We start from the raw sequence: 24,331 nt of genomic DNA, 5'->3' as shown, positions 1-24,331 counted from the left end.
TGCCTGCAGTTAACCATTTTCACATTTTGCAACTGCGAGCTGAACTGATGTGGATTTTAAGTTGTTTAATCTTTGTTTGTTCAAATTTGTAACCATATAGTATTGATAACATGACACAAATATCTCTACAAGTTTAAAATGCTTGATATTCATTACAAAAGAATGACAATATATCTATCCCCTATAGCTGTCTTTTGGTGTTTTTGCTTTCCTCTGAAATCTTACCTCTTAGTGGCACTAGAGGTCTGCTGTTTAGCTTTAGTCACTTGTTCAGTTTCATCCCTAAATAATATATTCCGGATTAATGCTGTGTGAAAAATAAATAGTTCCTTACCTATGACATTCTATCATTATCAGAAATATTTAAATTAATTGATAATACATACATACATTATCACATAACTAATAGCCATATAAGTTGTATTGGTATGATCTGCATGTGGTTAGGATATTTTAATCTGTGCATTAAGTCACATATGGATATTTACAAATCCTGTTGACCAAACTATATATGGCTGTCTCAATGTAAATGTGATGGTCTTGCACTTCTATACATTAGCACCTCCTGTATAGATTATATTCATTGTTCAGGCTGCAGAGGTCCTAAACGAGGCCTCCCTGCATGTGCTGACTGAGGGGTTTCAGTAAAGCTGTCTCTATCTGCCTATGACCCATTCAGCAGGCTATATAAACCCCAGCAGATCAGCCACTCAGCATGTTGCCTACAGCGGACTCTCAGCTGCTTGATCTCAGCAAGGTAAGGTCCATACTGTACTACTATGGATGGCAAAGGAAGCAATTCTTAGTAAGTGTTTGGCCAATTCTGTTATAGGGTTCATAGAAGAAAGAGGTAAAAGTTTACTAAGGTCATGTAATACGTGCTGGACTGCAAAAGCACATTATTCGTAAAAAGACAGTCCTTCTAAATAGCTAAAATACCTTTTTATATAAACCACTCACATACGCTACTATTAGTTAATATAAGTAGTCAGAAAAGAGCTAGCTGAAATTGTGTTTTTTATGAGAAAACTTTAGAGAAATATTATTGACATATATAGGCTTTCTCAAGCACTGTAAAGAACAGGAATTATATGCAAAGTGCAAAAAAGTATATTATTAAATACAGAATGCATCTCTTATATGATCTAACTTTGATAAACTTTGCATGCTATCATCTTACTAAAAATTAAATGTTATAATAATGACTAAAGATTAGTGTTGACACTGTGATTTGCTTTCATGCAAAGAAGGGCATTTAGGATTGAAGGCCAATCCGACGTGTTCCGGGCTTGTATCTCTATTAGTAAAAATATGTGAGTGGCAATTAATTCATTAAAAAAACAGGTGGCAATTAATTCATAAAAAAATCGAGGAATCCTGGCTGAGGCCAGGTTCACACTGGTACGACAAACTCTCCAACATTGGGAGCTCATGTCACATGACGTGTGAAAATCAATGTTTCCCTATGAGAGCCGTCTTAACTGGTCCGACACATGTCAGTCCGACTTTAAAAATGCTCCCTGTACTACTTTGGTCCGACTTTGGTCCTACTTCAGCCCATTGAATATCATTGAATTCGGATCAAAGTAGGATCCTTACCATCTGACTTTTGACATTCAACATGGTGATTACAGCAGAGATAAAAGAAATTTATCTCACACTGGGATTGTTTTGATTGGTCAAAGGACAAGTCAGACTATCATAAAGTTGGATCAAAGTAGTATCCTGTTCATTCAAGTAGGATGGATGTAGGACCAATGTAGGACCGATGTAGGACTGATGTCGCAGAGCAAAGAAGGATGGAAGTCTATGGCTGTTGTGTAGTATCAGTGTGAATTCAGCCATTGATTTTTATACGACATGCGACATTAGCTCCTAATGTCGGAGCGTTTGTTGGGCCTAATCCTTATCCAGATAATTTGGCCATATCTAATAACAAGGGCCACCCAGGATTTAAAGTTTGAATTTGCTGTAACCACTGCTTATATTTGACCAATAAACATTATTATTATTATACAGGATTTATATAGCGCCAACAGTTTGCGCAGCACTTTACAACATGAGGGCAGACAGTACAGTTACAATACAATTCAATACAGGAGGGATCAGAGGGCCCGATTCATTAGAGCTTACAGTCTAGGATGAGGGTCAAGTGATACAAAAGGTAGAAGAGTATGGTATTAGAAGATGGTATATCAGGTCTCAAAATCCATATTAAAGCGGGGGTTCACCCTTAGAGGGCACTTTTCCCCCTTAGATTCCTGCTCGTTATTACTAGGGGAATCGGCTATTTATTTAAAAATAGGTGCAGCACTTACCCGTTTACGAGACGCATCCTCTCCGTCGCTTCCGGGTATGGGCTTCGGGAATGGGCGTTCCTTCTTGATTGACAGGTTTCCGAGAGGCTTCCGACGGTCGCATCCATCGCGTCACGATTTTCCGAAAGAAGCCGAACGTCGGTGCGCAGGCGCAGTATAGAGCCGCACCGACGTTCGGCTTCTTTCGGCTACGAGTGACGCGATGGATGCGACCGTCGGAAGCCTCTCGGAAGAATGTCAATCAAGAAGGAACGCCCGCTCCCGAAGACCATACCCGGAAGCGACGGAAGAAGATGCAGCTCGAAAACGGGTAAGTACTGCACCTATTTTAATACAAATAGCCGATTCCCCTAGACCGAACGAGCAGGAATCTAGGGGAAGAAAAAAAATTTTTTTAGAAATGGGTGAACTCCCGCTTTAAGTAATATATAACAACTAAATCTTTCTTGTTTGTTGTTATAGAAAAACAGAACATTTTCTTTTTTCCACTTGTTATAAAGCATCCAGTTAGTGTGATATATTTATGAGGCTTTAAAAAAAAAAGAAATTTTGGGGTATAAATATAAAACATCTGATTAAAAAAATAAGATAATTAGCATGCAAATTCAAATGATACTGCACCATAATATGATGGTGGTTTTGGCAAGACTGAGTAACTAAGAGTAACTAAGTTATCAGACAATATTCTGTCCGTTTATAGGACATTTTTTCCAGGAGAGCAGCATTCGCATATCAATCATGCTCTCCAGCCAGTCAAATTACAATGCCCAGACAAACACTCTGACATGAGAAATAGCCTGATTTGCTCAAGTACAGATGACGGAATGCGCTTACAGCCACAGATCTGTCAGCCGCTTAAAATATATCCGTTTCTCCCTGATTTTATGGCTTCAGTCAGAATATATGCCGCACTTGTTCTGTATGAGCTTATATAACATTTGTCAGAGTTGGGTATTTGAAAAGCTAATCACTGATGGGAAATTAGATGGAGTTATATCATGATGTACCAACTTTTAATCTGGAAAAATGCAGATGATGTTTTTAATTTGGATATCAGCTTAATTAAGACCGCACCATTTATTTTCAATTTTGTATATATCTTGTGGCATAGCAGTGACAGTCTATCCAGTTTAAATCTTCCATTGCACAGTCTTCAAATGCAATAGATATAAGCAACACTAGCAAAAGGCCAGAGCTATGTAGGTATTAAAGGCAAACTATGGTGATTTTTGGTATTTTATTTTGATTGTTTTGTGGAAGGCTATCAACACTTATTTTATGATTTATTTTTTATTTTTTGTTTAAAATACATATTTTATAAATCAACACTAATGCCTCGTACACACGGCTGGATTTTCCGAGAAAAAAAGTCAGATAGGCTTTTTTTCTTTCTGTAGCCTCCATCTGACTTTTTTTTTTGGAAGTCCGACGGACCTTAGATAGAGAACCTATTCTCTTTCTTTCTGTCGGACTTCCGACAGACTCGTGGTGGACTTTTGCACAGTCAAGTCCGACCGTGTGTACAAGGTATTAGGCATGCTTATATGCTTTACTCTGTATAGTTCATTTTGAGCTGTCAATAAAGAAAGCCCAGCATTAGCACTACAATTGTAAATGGCTCCTGACAGTAGACAGTAACACTATCTCTGCTTGAAGAGGAGGATAAGAGCATCTCCCTCCTCTGACTTGTTTAGTGGACTCATTAAACTGGTTATGGTCAATACAGGACAGCAGCAAACATCAGTTATCTGGACAAGACTTAAGTCTGGTACAAATCATGAGATTATGGGACAAGTAATTTTTTTTTGCATGCTAGTCTCCATATCGAAAATGAAGAGGCTAGCTGGCCATAGATAGATCGAATCTCAGCCAGTTTAGCAAATGACTTAAAGTGTCACTAAAGATTATTTTTTTTTTTTTAGCTAAATAGCTTCCTTTACCTTACTGCAGTCCTGGTTTCATGTCCTCATTGTTCGTTTTTGCTCTGATGTTGCTGTAATTCCTCTCTGTTCTGGACGCTTCCTGGTTGTCTGTTTCCTGATCACCACAGTACTGGGAGATTTCTCACTGTGGTGACTAATCAAGGAGGTGTGATTACTCGTTTTGCAAAACCTTCACTGCCCTCTATTGGCTCTCTGGCTCTGTACATCAGAGAACCAGGAAACAACAGCAAAAACTAAACTAAACTGTAGGTACATTATATGATTGTTTTTTATCTATTTTTAATCATTTTTAAAAGGAATCAGTTAACTATTATGTCTCTATACCCTGTAAACAGTCATTTCAGCAAACATTTTTTTTCCTTTAGTGACCCTTTAACCCTCTGCACCCCTCTATACAACCTTTCATACTTCTAGCAAACTTTTGGATAAACCAGGGATTTTCCTTTTTTTCGCATATAATGCAATACATGTTCATGTTGCCACCTGTAGGTTGCCAAACAAAATAAAAAGTATTTCACTGCATTAGTTGACAGTCACCTTTCTAAAAGACAAAACATATTTTTTTTTCAACTCTATTGGTGATCCTTGAATCGGCCTTCCCAAGTTTGACTTATGCCATGTCCATTATAAGGGGGTTCACATCTTTCCAGTTGGATTTTTATTTTATGATACTTAATGGAGATTTCTTCGGGAGTATTGAGACTCGGTCCATAAAGAAAAAGTGAAACAGAGTCAGAAACACCACTACAAGTATATCTTGCCACCAGTTTTAATCCACAAGACAAATATTAATTTGGGATGGGTGGCTATTCAATAAATGTCCTTTCTACCCCTGTTCTTGCATGAAGAATCTGCTGCAACTCTCCTTCTTAGGCAATAGTTGCCAATGAAAGCTGATTTGTGATTGGATGCTATGGGTCAGTGCACATCATTGCTTTGGCACTAGATAACCAAAATAGTATTTTCACTTTCACAATACAGCCTTTATCTTTATCCCATCAATGCTGTGCTGCTAAAAATGAATTGTGCTTGAATAATAAATCATACTATGACTGGCAAAGCTGGCACACTTCTTAATAATCACTTATATAGAGCAAGGGCATAACTCGGACAAGATGAAATATAAAAGATGCCACATTTTTCAATGACTTCATAAAAAATAAAAAAACAACATATTGTTTTACCAGGAGTAATGTACTGCAAACAGACATATTTATTGCAGACCTATTTTATTTCCAAATGTATCCAGCTTTTGTGTATTCAGTGATAAGAATCATTGTTCCTTCCGTGAATTTGAGTTAACGGTTGTACCAATACACATAGATCTTTGATCTGTCTTTGTATATGCACATAACAGTGAGTCATGACAACCCATATCATAATCTTGGCCACCTGTGAACATGAATATAGAAATAGCTAAAGTAAAATGGGGACAGCTACATTACTTTGTTGGAGTGCATAATAAGACAGAAACTAAGATAAGATTCTTAAAACATATGCAAACTTTTAGTCTTGTATTAAAATGCATTGACAGATCTGCATTACTGTGCTCCTGTAGGTTCATCTTTCCTTAAAAAGTACCCTCAGTTTCATGAGTCTCCAGGTTGTTCAAGAACCCCCAATTCCAAACTCTTTCTTAGATAATTATTAAACAAATGGATTACTTGCAAAATACAGACCAGTTTCAGCAGACATGTTCGGTCGTGTGTACGGCCGACCGGGAAAATTGTCCAGCGGATCGGACAGTTTCCAGCGGACAAATGTTTCTTAGCATGCTAAGAAACATGTCCGCTGGAAGCCTGTCCGTCGGACATGTTCGGTGACCTGTACAGACTCACCGGACATGTCCGATCGGCCGAAAGCCCTTGCATGCTTCGAAGTGATTCGACGCATGCGTGGAAGCATTGACCTTCCTGGGCCGCGCACGTCGCCACGTCATCGTCGTGGCGACGGCACGGCCACGTCACCGCGTATCAAGTCCACGCGGATTTCTGTCTGATGGTGTGTACAACCATCAGACAGAAATCCGGCAGCGGACGCAGCGGACATGTCCGCTGAAAACGGTACGGCGGACCGTTTTCAGCGGACAGATCCGCTGGTGTGTACGAGGCCTGAGAGTCATTATCGAACAGTACATTTCTGCGCAGGCTGGAAATGTAACTACACATTTGGTGTTACCCCTTTTATGTGAGATCCTTTTATTTTTTGTGTTTACTGCATACCCTGCAATGAAAGGACCTTGCTTTTCAGGATTTTTTTTTTTTTTGCTTTCCTCTGTATCATGTGTTCTACTTATTTATCAATTTATTTGTTGAACTAGATGGACTTTTTTTCAACCTAACTATGTAACTAATACTAGCACTAGATGAACAATTTCATTACCCAACTATTATCAACAATGCCTCAATATCAAAGTTTAGGTGTAGTAATTGATTTTGTGTATTAATTTTTTGCCAGATGCTGATAATTATGCAAAAAAAAGATTTTAAGAACAAGAAACTGTCAAATAGTATAGGGTTGGTTACCTAATATATTCAGGGGTCTCATGAAGGAAGTAAAGCTTACACGTGGTCCTAAAACATCAGTGTGACAAAAGAATGATATGCCTGGTCCTATGCATTACATTACATTAAATTACTTGTAAGACTTTAAAAACATTTAAATAAAGTAAGTATGGTAGTTTGGTCACAGCCCACTTTCTGATATCAAGAATAAATATTATAGTCGTACTTGTATGGGGACACAAGGAGGAACACTGCTGATGCCAGATTGATTATTTAATGCAGAGACTGGCACAAGTAAACTCTGCATTGCAGACTTATGGAAGACCTTGTGAAAACATTTTAATATAAGCAGTATAACTGAGTACTCTCAACAAGGACTAGATCAACCTTCCTCAACCATGGTTCCTCTTGAGTTTGTTAGATGTTCCATAAAACACATGTCATAGTAAAAAAATAACATATGACGTACATTTCTGTACGTCATATTTATTGGGAGAATACTACTCCCAATAAATGATGCTTCGACTACAATTTTCACTGTCTGCCTTCTATTCTGTTGTTGTTGATATTATTGATATTATATTTTTTCCAGATTATTACTAAAAAAATATTGTGTGTTTTACAGCCCTGGTAGTCAAATACTATGGGACACCCCAATCCTTGTTTCCTTTTCTACACTTATCATGCTATGTCACATGTGTTTTAGGTATAGACATTTTATCGGGGAATCTTTAAGACCTGAAAAATGATTTCAAGGGTTTCTTAGGGGAAAAAAGGTTGGTAAAGGTTGCACTAGACAGACAAGATACTCTTATACAAAAATGTACTTAATTCATTTTCACAAAGCCAGGAAAGGGTACTATAATTTAAAGAATTGAAAGCAATACAAACAATGCAATATATGTATATGTAATTATGCATTGTTATTATGAGTGCATCAATGCTAAAAATGCAATATTTTTTTTTTATATAATGTTTATCTTTCTTTCTCCACAGGACAGAGCCACTATGACCCAACACTGTACTAAATTTGCTGGCCACTGGAAGGTATTTCCCCTCAGTATTCATTTTGCCTAAAATACAAATCTTTTTGTTCTAAAGTTACACTTCAATTCCTGAGTATTATACATCTAGCATTTCACAGAAGCACTACATTCAAGAGCATACCATAAAATAACAACAACACTTTTCAGAAACAGGTCTTGAATTTGGACCCCCATATAACGTTAGTCTTTGCACATACATATATAATAAATGTTTAATAGTCTTCTGCTAAATAACAAATAAATCTAAAACATGAAAGAGAATTTCAGCATTGGTTGAAGTCAACCAAACAAATTTTAGAAATGTAATCACACCTTTTCATTGCTGCAGTAAATGGAGATTTGGATGCAGGAGGTGCTCAAAACATGTACAACTTTAATTTAAAGGTGATAGGAATGATCTCTGAGGCCTCGTACAGACGAGAGGATATTCGCTGAAAACGGTCCGCCGGATAAATCCTCTGGCGGATTTTGATCTGATGGCTGTACACACCATCAGATCAAAATCCCTGCGGAATACATCCGCGGTGACGTTCTCCGCGCCGTCCCCGTGACGATGACGCGGCGACGTGCGCGACCCTGGAAGGTAAATACTTCCACACATGCGTCGAATCATTACGACGCATGCGAGGGATGGGATCGGACGGACTTATCCGGTGAGTCTGTACAGACGACCGGATAAGTCCGCTGGACTGGATTCCAGCTGATAGATTTCTTAGCATGCTAAGAAATTTTTATCCGCTGGGAATCCGTCGGCTGGATTTTTATCCGCTGGGAAATGTCCGCTCGGACTTACACACGACTGGATCTATCTGCTGGAACTGATCCGCGGATCAATCCCAGCGGATAGATCCCGTCGTGTGTACGGGGCCTAAGGTGTTAGCAGGCAGACTGGGAACCTCAGCCAATGCATCTTAGTGTCCACCCAAAGCCAAACTTTCAGTGGTGCATTAACTTAGCTATTAGCTGTTTACCAAAATATTCAGACTTGTTGTAGCTTGAAGACAGCCTGAATTAATTTAGGTCTAAGGCCTCGTACACACGACAGAGTTTCTCGGCAGAATTCACAGAGAAACTCGGTCAAATCCCGTATTCTGCCGAGAAACTCTGTCGTCTGTACACTTTTGGCTCGATGGAGCCGCCGAGGAACTCGTCGAGAAAATAGAGAACATGTTCTCTATTTTCTCGTTGTTCTATGGGAGAAGGCGGCCCGCCGAGCTCCTCGGCGGCTTCATCCCAGAACTCGACGAGGAACTCGACGTGTTTGGCACGTCGAGTTCCTCGGCCGTGTGTACGGGGCCTAACACCAGTGCTGGTGCTCAACATTTTTTGGGGGGGCGCAAACAAACGAAAAAAAACAAACAATTGCAGCCTCACTGTGCCCATCAAATGCAGCCACTGTGCCATCAATTGTCACCACTGTGCCATGTCATCAAACACAGCCACTGTGCCATGCCATCAAACGCAGCCACTGTGCCCATCAATTGTCTCCACTGTGCCAATTGTCGCCACTGTGCCCTTTAATTGTCGCTACTGTGCCCTGTAATTGTCGCGACTGTGCCCTGTAATTTTCGCCACTGTGCCAATTGTCGCCACTGTGCCCTTTAATTGTCGCCACTGTGCCCTTTAATTGTCGCCACTGTGCCCTGTAATTGTCACCACTGTGCCGCTGGCTCTGATAGGCACTTCCACAGCCAACCGGCTGCCGTTATTCAGATGGCCGGCGCTCACCATCTGAATAGTCGGCGGCAGCGGCAATACATAGATTCATGCAATGTATTGTATTCAGTGGCGGTGCAGGAGCGAGAGGGGGCAGCGCTCCGGCGCCCTCTATGGACGCACCGCCACTGTCTAACACATTCATAGTGGGATACCCAACATTCAGCACTTAGGATGAATATATACAGCCATATAACAACATGCAATACTCTAATTTTACTAATTTTAAACAAAGTTTGTAATAATGGGGTCAGGTTTGATCTCTTGAGAGTGGGTAATCTCCAGAGGAAATTCTCCTTGCAAGTTGGCCTGATAGAATAGTAATGGATGAAAGTACCACATTTGCACTGCAAGAATCAAGAAGAGTGTTCCTGGTGTTTGAATAACTTGGTGGATATCCCCTCATTCGTAGTTCCGCAGTAATTTGCCTGTTCATAGCTAATCTTAGACTATGAAAAACTCTTGAATAACTAGTATGTAACAGTTAGTAGTCCTAATATAAAGTACCAGGTAGCAATAAGCACTTTGACAGATGCAAGTTTACTCAAATCCTCCCATCATGTCTAAGTTTTTAGCCCCACCACCGCCATTATTTCTTTTTGGTAGATTGGAATGGTCAGTGAGATTCTATTGATTGTGGCTTACCAGTGGAAGATCCTAGGCCTGTGTCTTGGGAGACAGGGGTTAAATACATACTATACTAGGAATAGAATAGAAGCCAGGGGAACAGGATAGACAGGCAAGATCAAAAACAAGGTTCAGGATTATAAACAAGGTAGAAAAATCAAGATATACGTCTTTGTCAGCTCGTATTATGGAACATGGACTGTCTCGCCTGATCTTCCAAGAGCTGAAAGGATGTCTACCCACATGTTACCCTCAACATGCTAGATAGCAGCTAAAGAGAGCTAAGAAGAAACATTTGAAAGGGAAGAGAAAGGAAGGCATAAGGATTTACAGCAGGGTTCAGGAGTGAATGGCAGCAGCCAGGGCTCAAGTCCTGCGGGAACACGTGGGAACGGAGTTCCTGCACTTTTTTCACAGCAGGAACTCAGTTCCCTTTACAGGATTAGAGCAGCCGAGAGCAGCCGAGCCGCCCGAGCCAATCCTTCACTAAGCGGCAATGCCCAGCTCGAGTCACTGTCAGGGACAGGCAAACCTTAGTAATCCTTTATGTTACTGGCCGCTTCCTGTATATGGATTCATCGAGTAGTGTGCGGGTATTCCGTCACTTCCTTGATGCCGCAATGTCTCCTGGAAGATTTTGTCATTGTTCCCAGGAGACATTGTGGAGGTCTGCCACAAGTTATCGCGGGATTTAGAAAGAACATGCAGTTTAGTAATTATGCATATGAGCGTATCATTTTTTTTTTTTTTTTGGGGGGAGTGGATCTTGGGTGGGAGTTCCCACACTTTTTTTCCCAGGACTTGACCCCTGGCAGCAGCAGATTGCATGTAAGAAACACACAGAAGAGGACAGACACTGAACTAGGACATAGAGAGGGGAAACAACATGTAAGAAGAAGAAAGTAACTATGGCAAATCACAAGAAGTACACTAGACTGTTATCACTGCAAAGGGGACAGAAACAGGAGTCAGGGACAAAGGATTAAGAAGAGCACAGTTGCAAACAAACTAAGAAGTGGTACTAAGAACAACCCTGACCAGACAGGTCTTAGAGCAGGGGAAGCAAAAGGGCACGATCTACTAAGACAGGAATTCAATAGACAAGGAAAACAATAAACATATACAAATGCAAAGAAAGGCTTAGATAGGATGAATGTAAGTGCCGATACAGAGCAGTACAAATACCAGAAGCACAAGTCAAACAGATCTTGGGTTTGATCCCAGGTAGTGTCAAACCTACATGCTTCTTAGTTACATTTCCCACTGCTTTTTTATGTCTGTCAAGAGACTTTGGTGGAGACAGCCCTGAAGCCAGCACATTCAAAACAAATCAGCAATAACAGCCTCATTTTATAACATAAAATATTACATTCAGAAGAACTTCATATTTCAGCCCATCTTCCCTTGTCAATTTCCTAAATATATATAAATGCCACTGATGCAGATTTAGTATTCTCATTGCCAGCAAGCAGTGTACATGTGCAGTACCAGCTCAGCTTATTCTAAAAAAAATCATATGCATTGGGCATAGCCATGAGAATAACATTTGTATTCATTTCCAGGTCAGTTCATGCATTCAGAATGGTCAGTATTCTCTAAAACCATCCCCAACACATTGTTAACATTTTACAAGACACTGGCAACATTCCCTTGCTTTGGTGAAAACAAAGCCAGGAACCGTGGCTGGAGGGTATTGTCACTAGATTCCTTCAAAGATATAAAATCTAATTATGTTTTCATCCACCTATACCACAAATGTAAATTTTTGATGGAGTCTACTGAGATACATTTGTAGGCTGAACTCATTTGTCTTGTTGTCTTTGGCTTCTACACTTTTATATTGGGCAAGCCTCAAAATTCTGAATTCCTAATCTAAATACTTGTATGAAGTAATTGACTTAAAGTAGAAAAGCCTTTAATATTACAGCCAGGCAATTACCATTTTCTGTATGAGTTTTTTTGTGGTCACTTACATTGACTGACCATGTTATGCCCTGTATACACGATCAGGCTTTTGCCCGGCCAAACCCACATCAGAATTCCATCGGAGTAAAAGAGAACATATTCTCTAAACTCTGATGGAATTCCTCGGAATATCCGATGAAAAAACTCAGATGGGGCATACACACGGTCAGAATTTCCGATGGGAAAAGTGTGTACGGAGCTTAAGTCACAACATTTGATGTGTATATATATATATATATATCTATCTATATATATATATATATATATATTTATATATACATACACAGTATAACCGTCTACATCAGATTTTGGAAACCCAAATAACCAGACTGAGTGTGGACAACAAGATGTGCAAGCAGAAAGCTGCAGGCCATAAGCGTCACTGTGTTTATTTAAAATGATTTTCCTTTCGAAAAGAAATCTTTACTACTCACAATGGAGTAGTAACAGATTGTCAGGTCATTTAGGTATTGTCCAATTAAAAGGAGCAAATGACACATTTCACACTTTCCCTGCGGGATAAAGACCTACATTTATCCTGATCAGTTTTAATGCCGTTTTTATATTTTAAATACTGTATAGAGACCTATACCTCATTTTAACCATAACTACATAGAAAGTACTTGCCACATACATAATTTACTAGGTCAGCTATCATTACCCATAATTCTTAGCAAACAACATTGCGATTCCAGATAAACAGACTGCTGTAAACCATTACTCTATGCAGACATCTATTCCCTGAGGTCTGCCTTAGATTTATATCTCCAAAAGCATTATGTTCTGCTCAATAAAAGTCCAAGGAAAATGAAAAAGCTGATAGCCCGAACTACCCTCCAGACTCACCATGACATAAGGCTTAATTAGACCAACTGTACAAATGATATTACTGGCTATGCACTGGTGTTTTTCTTCTGTCATTCAGGAGCATCACTGGGGAAATCTTATATACCTTTCTCACTGCCCTCATCTTGCTCTGTGGCTGTCTGTCACTTGTGTCCTTGTATCATCATGTGACTCATGCTTTTGACTTCTAACTGCTTCCATTTTAGATTATTACCTGGGATGAAGAATGTTTCCAGGGCCGCAGACATGAGTTTACATCTGAATGCTATAACATCATGGAAAATGGATTTGAAACTGTCCGCTCATTTAAAATAGAGAGTGGAGCGTAAGTATGAATTCTGGTCAAACAAGTTTAAAATAGAACTGTGGCTAAGCTATAAACACTCAAATATTTACAGTACCTATTCTTAACAAGCAGTAAAAGGGCTTTAAAATAAACCCCACTGACCTGTGCAGCTGAATCAATATGAAACAATTCATCCTCAAAATTCACAATTAAAGTTCAGAAGTTGTTCAGTTTGATTCACAGTACTTTTCTCTCTCTACTTCTCATGTCCATTTGCTCTGTGTTTTCCTTGAGAGGTTGGAAGGCTGGCAGGTGGCAGCAAACTGAGCTACTGAGGGAAAGAAAAAGTGAAAAATGTTTTACTGTAAAATTTAAGGATGAATATGCCACAGTGCCTGCACCTACATAGAACAGTGAGGACTTGTGTTTAAAGATTATTTTCTGCTTAATTAGAATATGTAAATATTTAAATACCCATAGACTAGTTCTAGTTCTACTTTAAGACTCTTCTATAAAAGAAAACCAGATAGCAAAGCATATGTTCAAAGACCAGGAACCCTTTTCCTTTAATAAGATCAGTAAAACATGAAATTGATTGTGATATATTACCACACTTTGGGTAGTCGGTGCATTTGCACTCCCTCAATAAATGACTCCCCCAATTGGACTGGGCCAACACTCTGCACTGCTCTAGTTGGTAATACATGATGATGAAAATAAACCTGACCTCTGCCAAACAATCTTGGCCAGGAAGATGGTTCAATTAGAGCTAGCCAGTTAGCGTCTCTGACTGCTGCCTACATTGGTTGGACTGTTATAATGCCATAATTGCTTTATATAATTACAGACTTTATACTGCAACCACTGTGCTGATAAACAGAAATGTTTGTTACACCCATAGTACCCTGGTAGAAGACGATACAATGAATGTATTTATGTTGCTAATAATGAAATACATAATATGGCATATTTCCAATTCATTTGTCTTGAGAACTGGAAATAATTAATTTAACAAGTGGGTATGTGTTATTAGGTTAGGCAAAACCATACTTTGTTTTTCCATATTAGTAATCTAGTTTAATTGACTTTGCCTTGTATATTTAGTTTAAGAATGACAAACATGAGACAAGCCCGCCTGTGTAAAATACAGAAAAGCTTGCTTCTGCATATTATTTTTATTTTTCCTGATACAAATGTGCAGCACAAAACCATTCTTACAGGAACTCACACTTTACAATGTGTTATTTATTTATGCCTATTACAGTGGTATCTGCTTGAAAACATTACAAAAATGATATATTGAGTTATACACATAACAACTAATGGCAAGTTCTTAACAATTTACCAGAATTAAACATTAAAAATAAAACATAAGGTAAAAAAAAAAAATAGAAATAAAAATCTCATACAGTAAAATGTTAGTCTTGGCTTACCCCTGCAAGATAACACAGGTTGCTAACACATGCAATGTAATCACAGTCCGCATTCTATTCCCACAGCTGGGTCGGATATGAGCACTTAGGATTCCAAGGTCAGCAGTTTGTGCTGGAGAGAGGAGAGTACCCCCGCTGGGAGGCCTGGAGTGGCAGCAACGCTTACCATGTCGAGAGAATGACCTCTTTCCGACCAATTGCCTGTGCTGTAAGTACACATTCCATAGAAGTCCACAGGGGGCCTCTGATAATAGTTTTCACTTACATATGACAGAGTGTAGTTCATACCACCTAACAATAATGGCCTACGCACAATTTTATTTAAAAGATGTGTATTATCTTTTAATAATAATATATTAATAGTAATATTTTTTATGTATTCTAGAATAGAATTTACAGCTGTTACAAAGGCCAGTTAAGAATATTGGAGAGGTTGTTATCAGCCTTGCTCACAATAACTCGTATTAACTTATATTTTCTAGCTTGGAGAAGACTATATGACAGCTGGACGCTGGCTGGCATGTTTGCCCTAAATTCTTTTACTGTGCATGCTTGCAAAAATGTTATAAGATGCCAGTGTAATATGGAACAGATTGTTTAAAATAACACTAAGAAATAATTGTAGAAAAATATAAAGTTCATTTTTTTTTATGTTATTTCCTTATTTCTCAGTGGGCACCATACATTATATCAATAGAACAAAAACACAGCCTTTTTTTAAGTGCCAAAGTAGGCAGGGAGACCATGGATGAGATTTTGTATGTGCCACTGAGAAATCACACAAATATAATAAAATAATACATTTTTATTCCATAAAGTTTAAAAAAGGGAAAGTGCAAAACACCATTAAAAGCAATAAATTCAGGTATACAGTTTGTCTTGCAGTATTAATGCATACAGGACCAATGTGTTTCGCAAAGAGTTGACTTCTTCAAGAGCCACGCCTTAATTGTATTTTCTATACCAGTGATGGCGAACCTTGGAACTCCAGATGTTTTGGAACTACATTTTCCATGCACTCTACAATGTAGTTGAGCATCATGGGAAATGTAGTTCCAAAACATCTGGGGTGCCAAGGTTCGCCATCACTGTTCTATACTGTGAATTGTACATTCTCAGAGCACCAAATGTAGATCTTATTGCTCAGAAGATCATATATAGATATGAATGTTCTGTCAAGGACATACATTACATAACAGTGGTCATCAACTTTATGGGGGTGGTCACCAACAGGGCTCAATCAAAAGGGCTCCAACTTTATTGCCATATTCCCATATCCTGCAATATATGGATGCTCACCTGTCCTATGTCACCTGCCTCAATATCAAACCACTTTTATGAAAACCACATCCATGTCATTAGTAAAAGCACATGTCTGATTCCAATAAGTCGTCAGTATGGCGTGCAACTGTCCTGATGACATGGATGTGGATTTCATGAAAGTGGATTTATATTGAGACAGGAAAGCATCCATATAGTACATAGGGATATGGAATATAGTTGGAGACTTATGGTTTGAACCCTGTTAGAGTTGATGACCACTGCTATTTAATACACTATATTACCAAATGTATTGGGATGCCTGCCTTTACACCCACATGAACTTTAATGGCATCCCAGTCTTAGTCCAATATTGAGTTGGCCCACTCTTTGCAGCTATGGAAGCCTCAACTCTTCTGGGAAGGCTGTCCATAAGGTTTAGGAGTGTGTCTATGGGAATGTTTGACCATTCTTACAGAAAAGCATGTGTGAGGTTAGGTACTGATGTTGATGAGAAGGCCTTGCTTGCAGTCTCTGCTCTAATTCATCTCATCTATTAGGTTGAGGCCAGGACTCTGTACAGGCCAGTCAAGTTCCTCCACCTCAAACTTGCCCTCGAACTATGAGGTCAAGCCCAACCCCTGAAAAACTACCCACACCATAATCCCTACTCTACGAAATGATTTGGACCAGTGCACAAAGCAAGGTCCATAAAGACATGGATGAGCGAGTTTGGGGTGGAGGAACTTGACCGCATAGATGCAATGAATTAGAGAGGAGACTGCGAGCCAGGCCTTCTTGTCCTGACCTCACAAATGCACTTCTGGAAGAATGGTCAAACATTCCCATAGACACATTCCTAAACCTTGTGGACAGCCTTCCCAGAAGAGTTGAAGCTGTTATAGCTGCAAAGGGTGGGCCAACTCAATATTGAATCCTACGGACTAAGACTGGGATGCCATTAAAGTTCATGTGCGTGTAAAGGCAGGCATCCCAATACTTTTGGTAATATAGGGCCAGATTCACAGAAAACTGCAGCGGCGTAACGTATCGTCTTTAAGTTACACCGCCGCAAGTTTTCAGCGCAAGTGCCTGATTCACCAAGCACTTGCGTGTAAACTTACGGCGGTGTAACGTAAAGCCGTCCGGCGCAAGCCCGCCTAATTCAAATGGGGCGTGTACCATTTAAATTAGGCGCGCTCCCGCGCCGGACGTTCTGCGCATGCTCCGTTCGCAATTTTCCCGCCGTGCTTTGCGCGAAATTACGGCGCCCCGACGTGTTTTTTGAACGGCGACGTGCGTAACGTAATTTCGTATTCCCGGACGTCTTACGCGAAAAAAAAAAAAAATTGAAATTCGACGCGGGAACGACGGCCATACTTTAACATGGCTGTTCTAAATATAAGAAATTAATAAGCAACCTTAACTTTACGACGGGAAAAAACGACTAGCAACGACGTAAGAGATTGCGACGAACGCGCGTATCTTCGTGGATCGCCGTAATCACCTAATTTGCATACCCAACGCTGGAAAACTATGCAAACTCCACCCAGCGGTGGCCGAAGTATTGCATCCTAAGATCTGACGGTGTTACACCTGTCGGATCTTAGGGCTATCTATGCGTAACTGATTCTATGAATCAGCCGCATAGATACTCTCAGAGATACGACGGCGTATCAGGAGATAGGCTGTCGTATCTGCTTTCTGAATCTGGCCCATAGTGTATAACTCATTGAGACAACATTCATGTCTATATATGACGTCCTGAGGAATGAGATCTACAATTCAACTCACGATGTAGAATATACAATTCAGACGTGGATCTGAAGAAGTGAACTCTTTGCAAAATCCATTGGTCCTGTACTCCTTAAAGCGGTAGTTCACCCTCACTGACTTGATTTTACCATCGAGACAGGCATTGTAGCGCGAGCTACAGTATGCCTGTCCCGATTTTTTTAACCCCGGACTCACCTTGTAATCGGACATCGTAGATTTCGGGTCCCGCGGGGAATGGGCGTGCCTATGGAGAGGGAGGATGATTGACGGCCGGCCCTGGCACGTCACTCTCCCCGAAGACAGCCGGAGTAGGTCTCGGCTCTTCACGGCGCCTTTTATGGTAAAAGAAAAAAAAATATTTTTTTTGCGTTGATAGGGTGAACCCCCGCTTTAATACTGTATATGTGAATTTATTACTTTTAATGGTGTTTTGTACTTTACTGTTTGTATGTTTATGGAATTATAAATTATTATTCTATTATTTTTGAGTAATTTCTCAGAGGCTCATACAAAGTCCCATCCATGGTCTCCCTGCCTCATTTGGCACTTAAAAATGGTTCTTGTTCTATAAATACCGTAGCTATCAAATAACTCAGTTCGGAGATACAGTTCCATATTAGTATTTGCTACATCTAGGGCTATTTTAATGGGATCAGTGGTTAGTTACAGTTATAGAAAAAGCAAAAACCAAAGGTTTATTTTCTCATGACATTTATCTAGTACAGTAAAACCTTGGTTTGCGAGCATAATTCGTTCCAGAAACATGCTTGTAATCCAAAGCACTTGTATATCAAAGCATTTTTTTTACAGGGTATAAAAGAGAAGAGAGGCACCTCTAAGTGTAGCAATAAGTTGCTAAATGTTGTACCTTCATTAAATGTAACCATATTGCTACACTTAGAGGCTCCTCTCTTCTTTTTTATACTCAGTTGTGACATGACGCTACTCTTATATCAAGACATCGCTTGTATATCAAGGCACAATGTATTAAAACATTTTGCTTGTCAGGCAAAACGCTCTCAAATCAAATTATTCTCAAACCAAGGTTTTACTGTATATATATTTAAAGGTAATAATCAATACATACAAGTCTTTTGAGTCTTTAGGTTTCTAGTCTGCTTTCAGAGATTTTCTGTGTTGCATAGAGATCGTTTCTTGAAGGTTTATAGTATTTTTATTCATGGCATTTAGACAGTGCCAACATACTCTACTGCTCTACAGAGACCCATGGAGAATACAGCCCAATGTCCCAAGCACTCGTATATATTCAAGAGCTAATTTATAACAGAGGCCAGTTAATCTTCCAAAATGTTGATAAAATGTGAAATAAAGAGAAGCAGGCAAAGGAAACACATAAAGATAGAAAAACCTAAAAGTCTAGGGAATTAGGTCTAAACTTGTGTATCAGTAGTAGTAATGGAAAATATTCTCTGTCAAAACTGGCCTGAACAATTTGCATGTTACAAAAAGTCAATCCAAATAATTTTTTTGCTTGTCGATTTATTAAAAATAGAAAAAATGCTGTATCCAAATCATTCCAAAACCATAAAATGTGTACGCTAAGAAATACACAATTTAAACTGCATGTCTGGGCAAATTTAAATAAAAAAAATATTTAGTACATTATCTTGGAAATATACCGTATATATTCGAGTATAAGCCGACCCGAATATAAGCACCTAATATAGGCACCTAATTTTACCACAAAAAACTGGGAAAACGTATTGACTCAAGTATAAGCCTAGGGTGTCCATCTGCATGCCTCACTGTGTCCATGTGCATGCCTCACTGTGTCCATGCCTCACTGTGCCTCACTTTGCCTCACTGTGTCCATGTGCATGCCTCACTATATCCATGCCTCACTGTGTCCATGTGCATGCCTCACTATATCCATACCTCACTATATCCATGCCTCACTGTGTCCATGTGCATGCCTCACTGTGTCCATGTGCATGCCTCACTGTGTCCATGCCTCACTGTGCCTCACTTTGCCTCACTGTGTCCATGTGCATGCCTCACTATATCCATGCCTCACTGTATCCATGCCTCACTGTGTCCATGTGCATGCCTCACTATATCCATGCCTCACTGTGTCCATGTGCATGCCTCACTGTGTCCATGCCTCACTGTGCCCATGTGCATGCCTCACTGTGTACATGCCTCACTGTGCCTCACTTTGCCTCACTGTGTCCATGTGCATGCCTCTCTATATTCATGCCTCACTGTGCCCATGCCTCACTGTGCCCATGCCTTACTGTGCCCATGCCTCACTGTTCCCATGCCTCACTGTGACCATGCCTCACTGTGTCCATGACTATACTGATGTTTAACATGGGAGTCTGTGGAAGGAGTCCCCAAATTCCAGGAGATCGTCGCAAAAAGGTGACTTGAGTATAAGCCGAGGGGGGCATTTTCAGCACAAAAAAATGTGCTGAAAAACTTGGCTAATACTCGAGTATATACGGTATACCTTTAAAACAATTCACATACAGACAAACACTTGTTAATCTGCCAGAAATCCAGTGAGGTAGTAACTTCCTGTTTGAGCTGACAACGCAATTAATCTGCTGCATGACACCTCAAGTTGTGTTGTCAAACCTGCATAGTTCCTTCTGCTGGACTATGTACATCATCTACTCTTTTCTATAACATTAAAGGGAGGTGTTCTGTAGTCCAGAAGAAGAGAATTAAGACAAAGCTGAGAACATTGTTTGGAATGTCAATGCAGCAGATGCAGATATATCAGTGAAAACAGGAAGTTAGGAGCTGGCTGGATTTCTGGCAGATCAGCAGGTATTTTTCTTTACTTGTAGTGTTTTTTAGGAGAAAAGAAAAAGAGGAAATGTACATGTGTTCCAGAAATGTACTAATTATATTTTATTTTGGCAAGACATATGTGGGGGTTCCTTAAACGGGGGCACATAAAGCAATACAAATCTGAGCTCCTTGCAGCTCTAGCCAAACCTAAAAAAAGTTTTGCCTTATACAATAATGATGTGAAATCTCGTTGTTATTTACAGAACTATGAAAAAAGGTGGAGACCAATGTTAATATATTAAAGCACAGTGTGTAATACTAGGCATACAGACATTTTCAGCACTTACACTGGAAGTTTATAATTGTTATTCCGTCTGATTATTAGTCTCTTTACTTAGCAAGAGAGTAGACAAACAACGTCTGAATTGTATTAAATAGAAGGGCTGACAAGCACATTGTTCTCAAAATAACATCCTACCTTTATTACTATTTACCAAAAAGAGACATGGTTCTATTGCATGGTTATCATAGGGACCCCTGTGATGTTATCCTCTGGCACAGTAAAAAACACAAAGGCAGTTCTGCATAAAGATGAAGTCCATTCAAAAACAACTTATTAATCTATGAGTTGGAACTGTTAAAGGGTCACTAAAGGAAACATTTTTTTTAGCTAAATAGCTTTCTTTACCTTACTGCAGTACTGGTTTCATGTCCTCATTGCTCGTTTTTGCTTTGATGTTGCTGTAAAACTGCTCTGATCTCCACACTTCCTGGTTGTCCATTTCCTTATAACCATCATACTGGGAGCTTTTCACGGTGATCTAAGCTGTCATTACTGTGTGTCTAAAACTTAACAGAACCAATCAGATTCATTTTAAAAACAAAACACTGCCCTAAACATGAAACCAGTTTAAAAACTAAAGTGAAACTGCAGGCACATTATATGATTGAATTTAATCTATTTTTAATCATTTTTTAAAAGGAATCAGTTATCTTTTATGTCCCTATACCCTGTAAACAGTAATTTCAGCAATTTTTTTTCTCCTTTAGTGATCCTTTAAGCCTCATACACACAATCGGATTTTCCGACGGGAAATGTGTGATGGCAGGCTTTTCTCGGAATGTATGCTCCATCCAACAATTGTTGTCGGATTTTTCCGCCAACAAATGTTGGATAGCATGCTTTAAAATTTTCCGACAACAAATTTGTAATGTCGGATTATCCGAGCTGACAATTCTTTGCCGTTTGTATGTGTTTCACCTATTACACTAGGGTACTGTGTGCTATGTTGTGTCCAGCAATGCTGTAGCTAGTTGATGGTTGATGACAGTTTGAGGTTACTTTGCTGTGCATGAAAACACACAGTAAGAAAATGGCTACAGTAAAGTGAATTTTATTTGGTTACTAAAGATCACTGCTATTTGTAATGAACATTTGCCTTCCTCTGCCCTTTGTTGTGTCTCTCACATTGGTTAAATGTTTCTCTTGTAACAAAAAATGTCTGTATTACTCGCTTAGAACCATCGTGATTGCAAGATGACCATCTTTGAGAAGGAAAACTTCCTGGGAAGAAAAGGAGAGTTGAGCGATGACTATCCCTCCCTGCAGGCCATGGGCTGGTGTAACAACGAAGTTGGCTCTTTCCGTGTTCTGTCTGGCGCGTAAGTCACATGTCAAAATATCAAATTTTATAGTTGGAGCGTTAAAATGTATGTCAAGGTAGAATATTCGTACATCTCTACAATGCATCCACATTTCATAATTGTTTATCCCTGTTAACATGCTGCAATGACAGAAAAATACCTTTTGGCGTGCCAGAAATCTAATGTGCTCCTAAATTCCTGTTTGGGCTGACAACCCAATGGAGTTGATTTACTAAAGGCAAAAAAGGCTGTGCACTTTGCAAAGGGCAGTTGCACTCTGCAAGTGCAGCTGTTCCAGAGCTTAGTAAATGAGCAGAAGTTCTGGTGACTTCCATCATCCAACCATGTGCAAGATTTACCTCATTTACTAAGCTCTGGAGCAATTGGATGCTTTATAAGCCTCGTACACACGACCGAGGAACTCGACGGCGAAACACATCGTTTTCCTCGTCGAGTTCCTTGTTAGGCTGTCGAGGAACTCGACAAGGCAAGTTTCTCCATTCCCGTCGAGGAAAAAGAAGACATGCTCTCTTTTTGGCTCGACGGGATCCTCGACAGTTTCCTCGTCGAAAAATGTACACACGACCGGTTTCCTCAGCAAAAAAAAAATCCCAGCAAGTTTCTTGCTGGGTTTTGCAGAGAAACTCGGTCGTGTGTACGAGGCCTTAGAGTTTTAACAAAGCATGTCCAAAGCCTTGTTCTGAAGCAAGTGAGGAACAGGTTCCGGCACGGCACAGCACTTTATAAACCACAAATTTGTATGGTACAGACATAAAAAGTTAAGCCTCATACACAGGATCAGATTTTCTGCGGACAAAGCGTAGGACCTTTGCCTGAAGGGCGTTGACCAGGAATTTGTATTGCATAGAAACGGCAAAGAATTGGCCAACAAACACAAAACGACATGGTTTTTCAGCTCTTTAGCGCAACCCTTTGGGAAACTTCTGCAAATGTTGTGTTATGGTTAGCATTGCTTCTGAGAATGCGTGTTTCTACTTTGGAGTTTTGTCCGACGGAAAATCGAACAACACACTATTGTTGGCGGACAATTTTAAAGCATGTTATTAAACAATTGTCAAATGGAGCATACAAACGGTCGGATTTTCCGCCAACAGCCTGCCATCACACAATTCCCGTTGGATAATACGATCGTGTGTACGAGGCTTTAGTGTAATCACCATAACCATAACTAGAGTAGATGAACATATACTCCTACACTGCTTAATTTCACAAGCACTAATCAAACAGTGCTAAATGTGTAACAATAAATATTATAATTTACTAATATTTTCAGTGTTATTTATTGTTACACATTTAGTGCTGGGTAAATAGTGCTTGCAAAATTAAGTGTAGCACTACCTAAGAGTTTATGTGCATCTACTCCATTTATGATTATGATTTTTTAGATGAAGGTGGTAGCACTTAGAATATTTATATGATTTTGGTTCCTCCTAAGCGAAAGGTACTGGGTTTAAAAAAGTGTAATTACCAAGCTACACTCACCTCAACCTAAAAACACCTCAACTTTTTTTATGGTCCTTCTTCCATGTTGATGACATTACAAACAGTTATTGTGGAGAGGACTGAGAAGCACATTTATCTGTTTTCTTTTTATTTCCCTACAGTTGGGTTTGCTACCAGTATCCCGGTTACCGTGGCTTCCAGTACATCCTGGAGTGTGACCGCCATTCAGGAGAGTACAAGCACTGGAGAGAGTGGGGATCTCACGCACAGACCTTCCAAATCCAATCCATCCGCAGAATTCAGCAGTAACCACCTTTTACATGGAGATACATATTTTAACCTAAAACAAATGAAACGATGCTTAACGTAAATAAAAATGTTGTTTCTTTTGTGTATCATCTTATAAAGTCATTGTAATTATTTTTTTTTGTCTGGAATTTAATTATTAGACTTATAATGCAAGTAAGCTGATTACATTGAACATAAACTTTATTACCGTATATACTCGAGTATGAGCCAAGTTTTTCAGCAAATTTTTTTTGTGCTGAAAAGCCCCTCTCGGCTTATACTCGAGTCACGCTTCCTCACTGTGTCCATCTGCAGCCTCACGAGCTGTGACATGCAGTCTTAACTGCAGCCAGCGGCCGTGCAGTGTTACAAAGCCCGCCCCCTTCTCTTCCTCGTCCGTGATAGGCGGAAAACACACACCCACTACTGGGAACTGAATGAAGTGTTCCATCACGGAC

General features: G+C 39.6%; 1 protein-coding gene across 1 annotated transcript; it reads left to right on the top strand.

The window, feature by feature from the left end:
• Positions 1 to 698: 698 nt before the first annotated feature.
• CRYBA4 (crystallin beta A4) lies at positions 699 to 24,007 on the top strand. The gene is made up of 6 exons (XM_040351108.1): positions 699 to 757; positions 7,762 to 7,812; positions 13,172 to 13,290; positions 14,751 to 14,892; positions 21,997 to 22,139; positions 23,747 to 24,007. Exons 1-6 carry the CDS (start codon positions 716 to 718, stop codon positions 23,892 to 23,894), a joined length of 645 nt encoding a protein of 214 aa, XP_040207042.1. The 5' UTR covers positions 699 to 715; the 3' UTR covers positions 23,895 to 24,007.
• The last annotated feature ends 324 nt before the right edge of the window (positions 24,008 to 24,331 follow it).

Source organism: Rana temporaria, chromosome 1 (assembly GCF_905171775.1).
Source record: "Rana temporaria chromosome 1, aRanTem1.1, whole genome shotgun sequence".
Taxonomy (NCBI): domain Eukaryota; kingdom Metazoa; phylum Chordata; class Amphibia; order Anura; family Ranidae; genus Rana; species Rana temporaria.
Note: the sequence above shows the minus strand (reverse complement) of the source record. Positions and strands in the feature narration are given on the sequence as shown.

Coding starts and splice junctions, on each gene's coding strand:
- CRYBA4 (XM_040351108.1), top strand. CDS start 716: ATGTTGCCTACAGCGGACTCTCAGCTGCTTGATCTCAGCAAG. Junction 7,813..13,171: donor AATTTGCTGGCCACTGGAAG/GTATTTCCCCTC, acceptor CTTCCATTTTAG/ATTATTACCTGGGATGAAGA. Junction 14,893..21,996: donor TCCGACCAATTGCCTGTGCT/GTAAGTACACAT, acceptor TTACTCGCTTAG/AACCATCGTGATTGCAAGAT.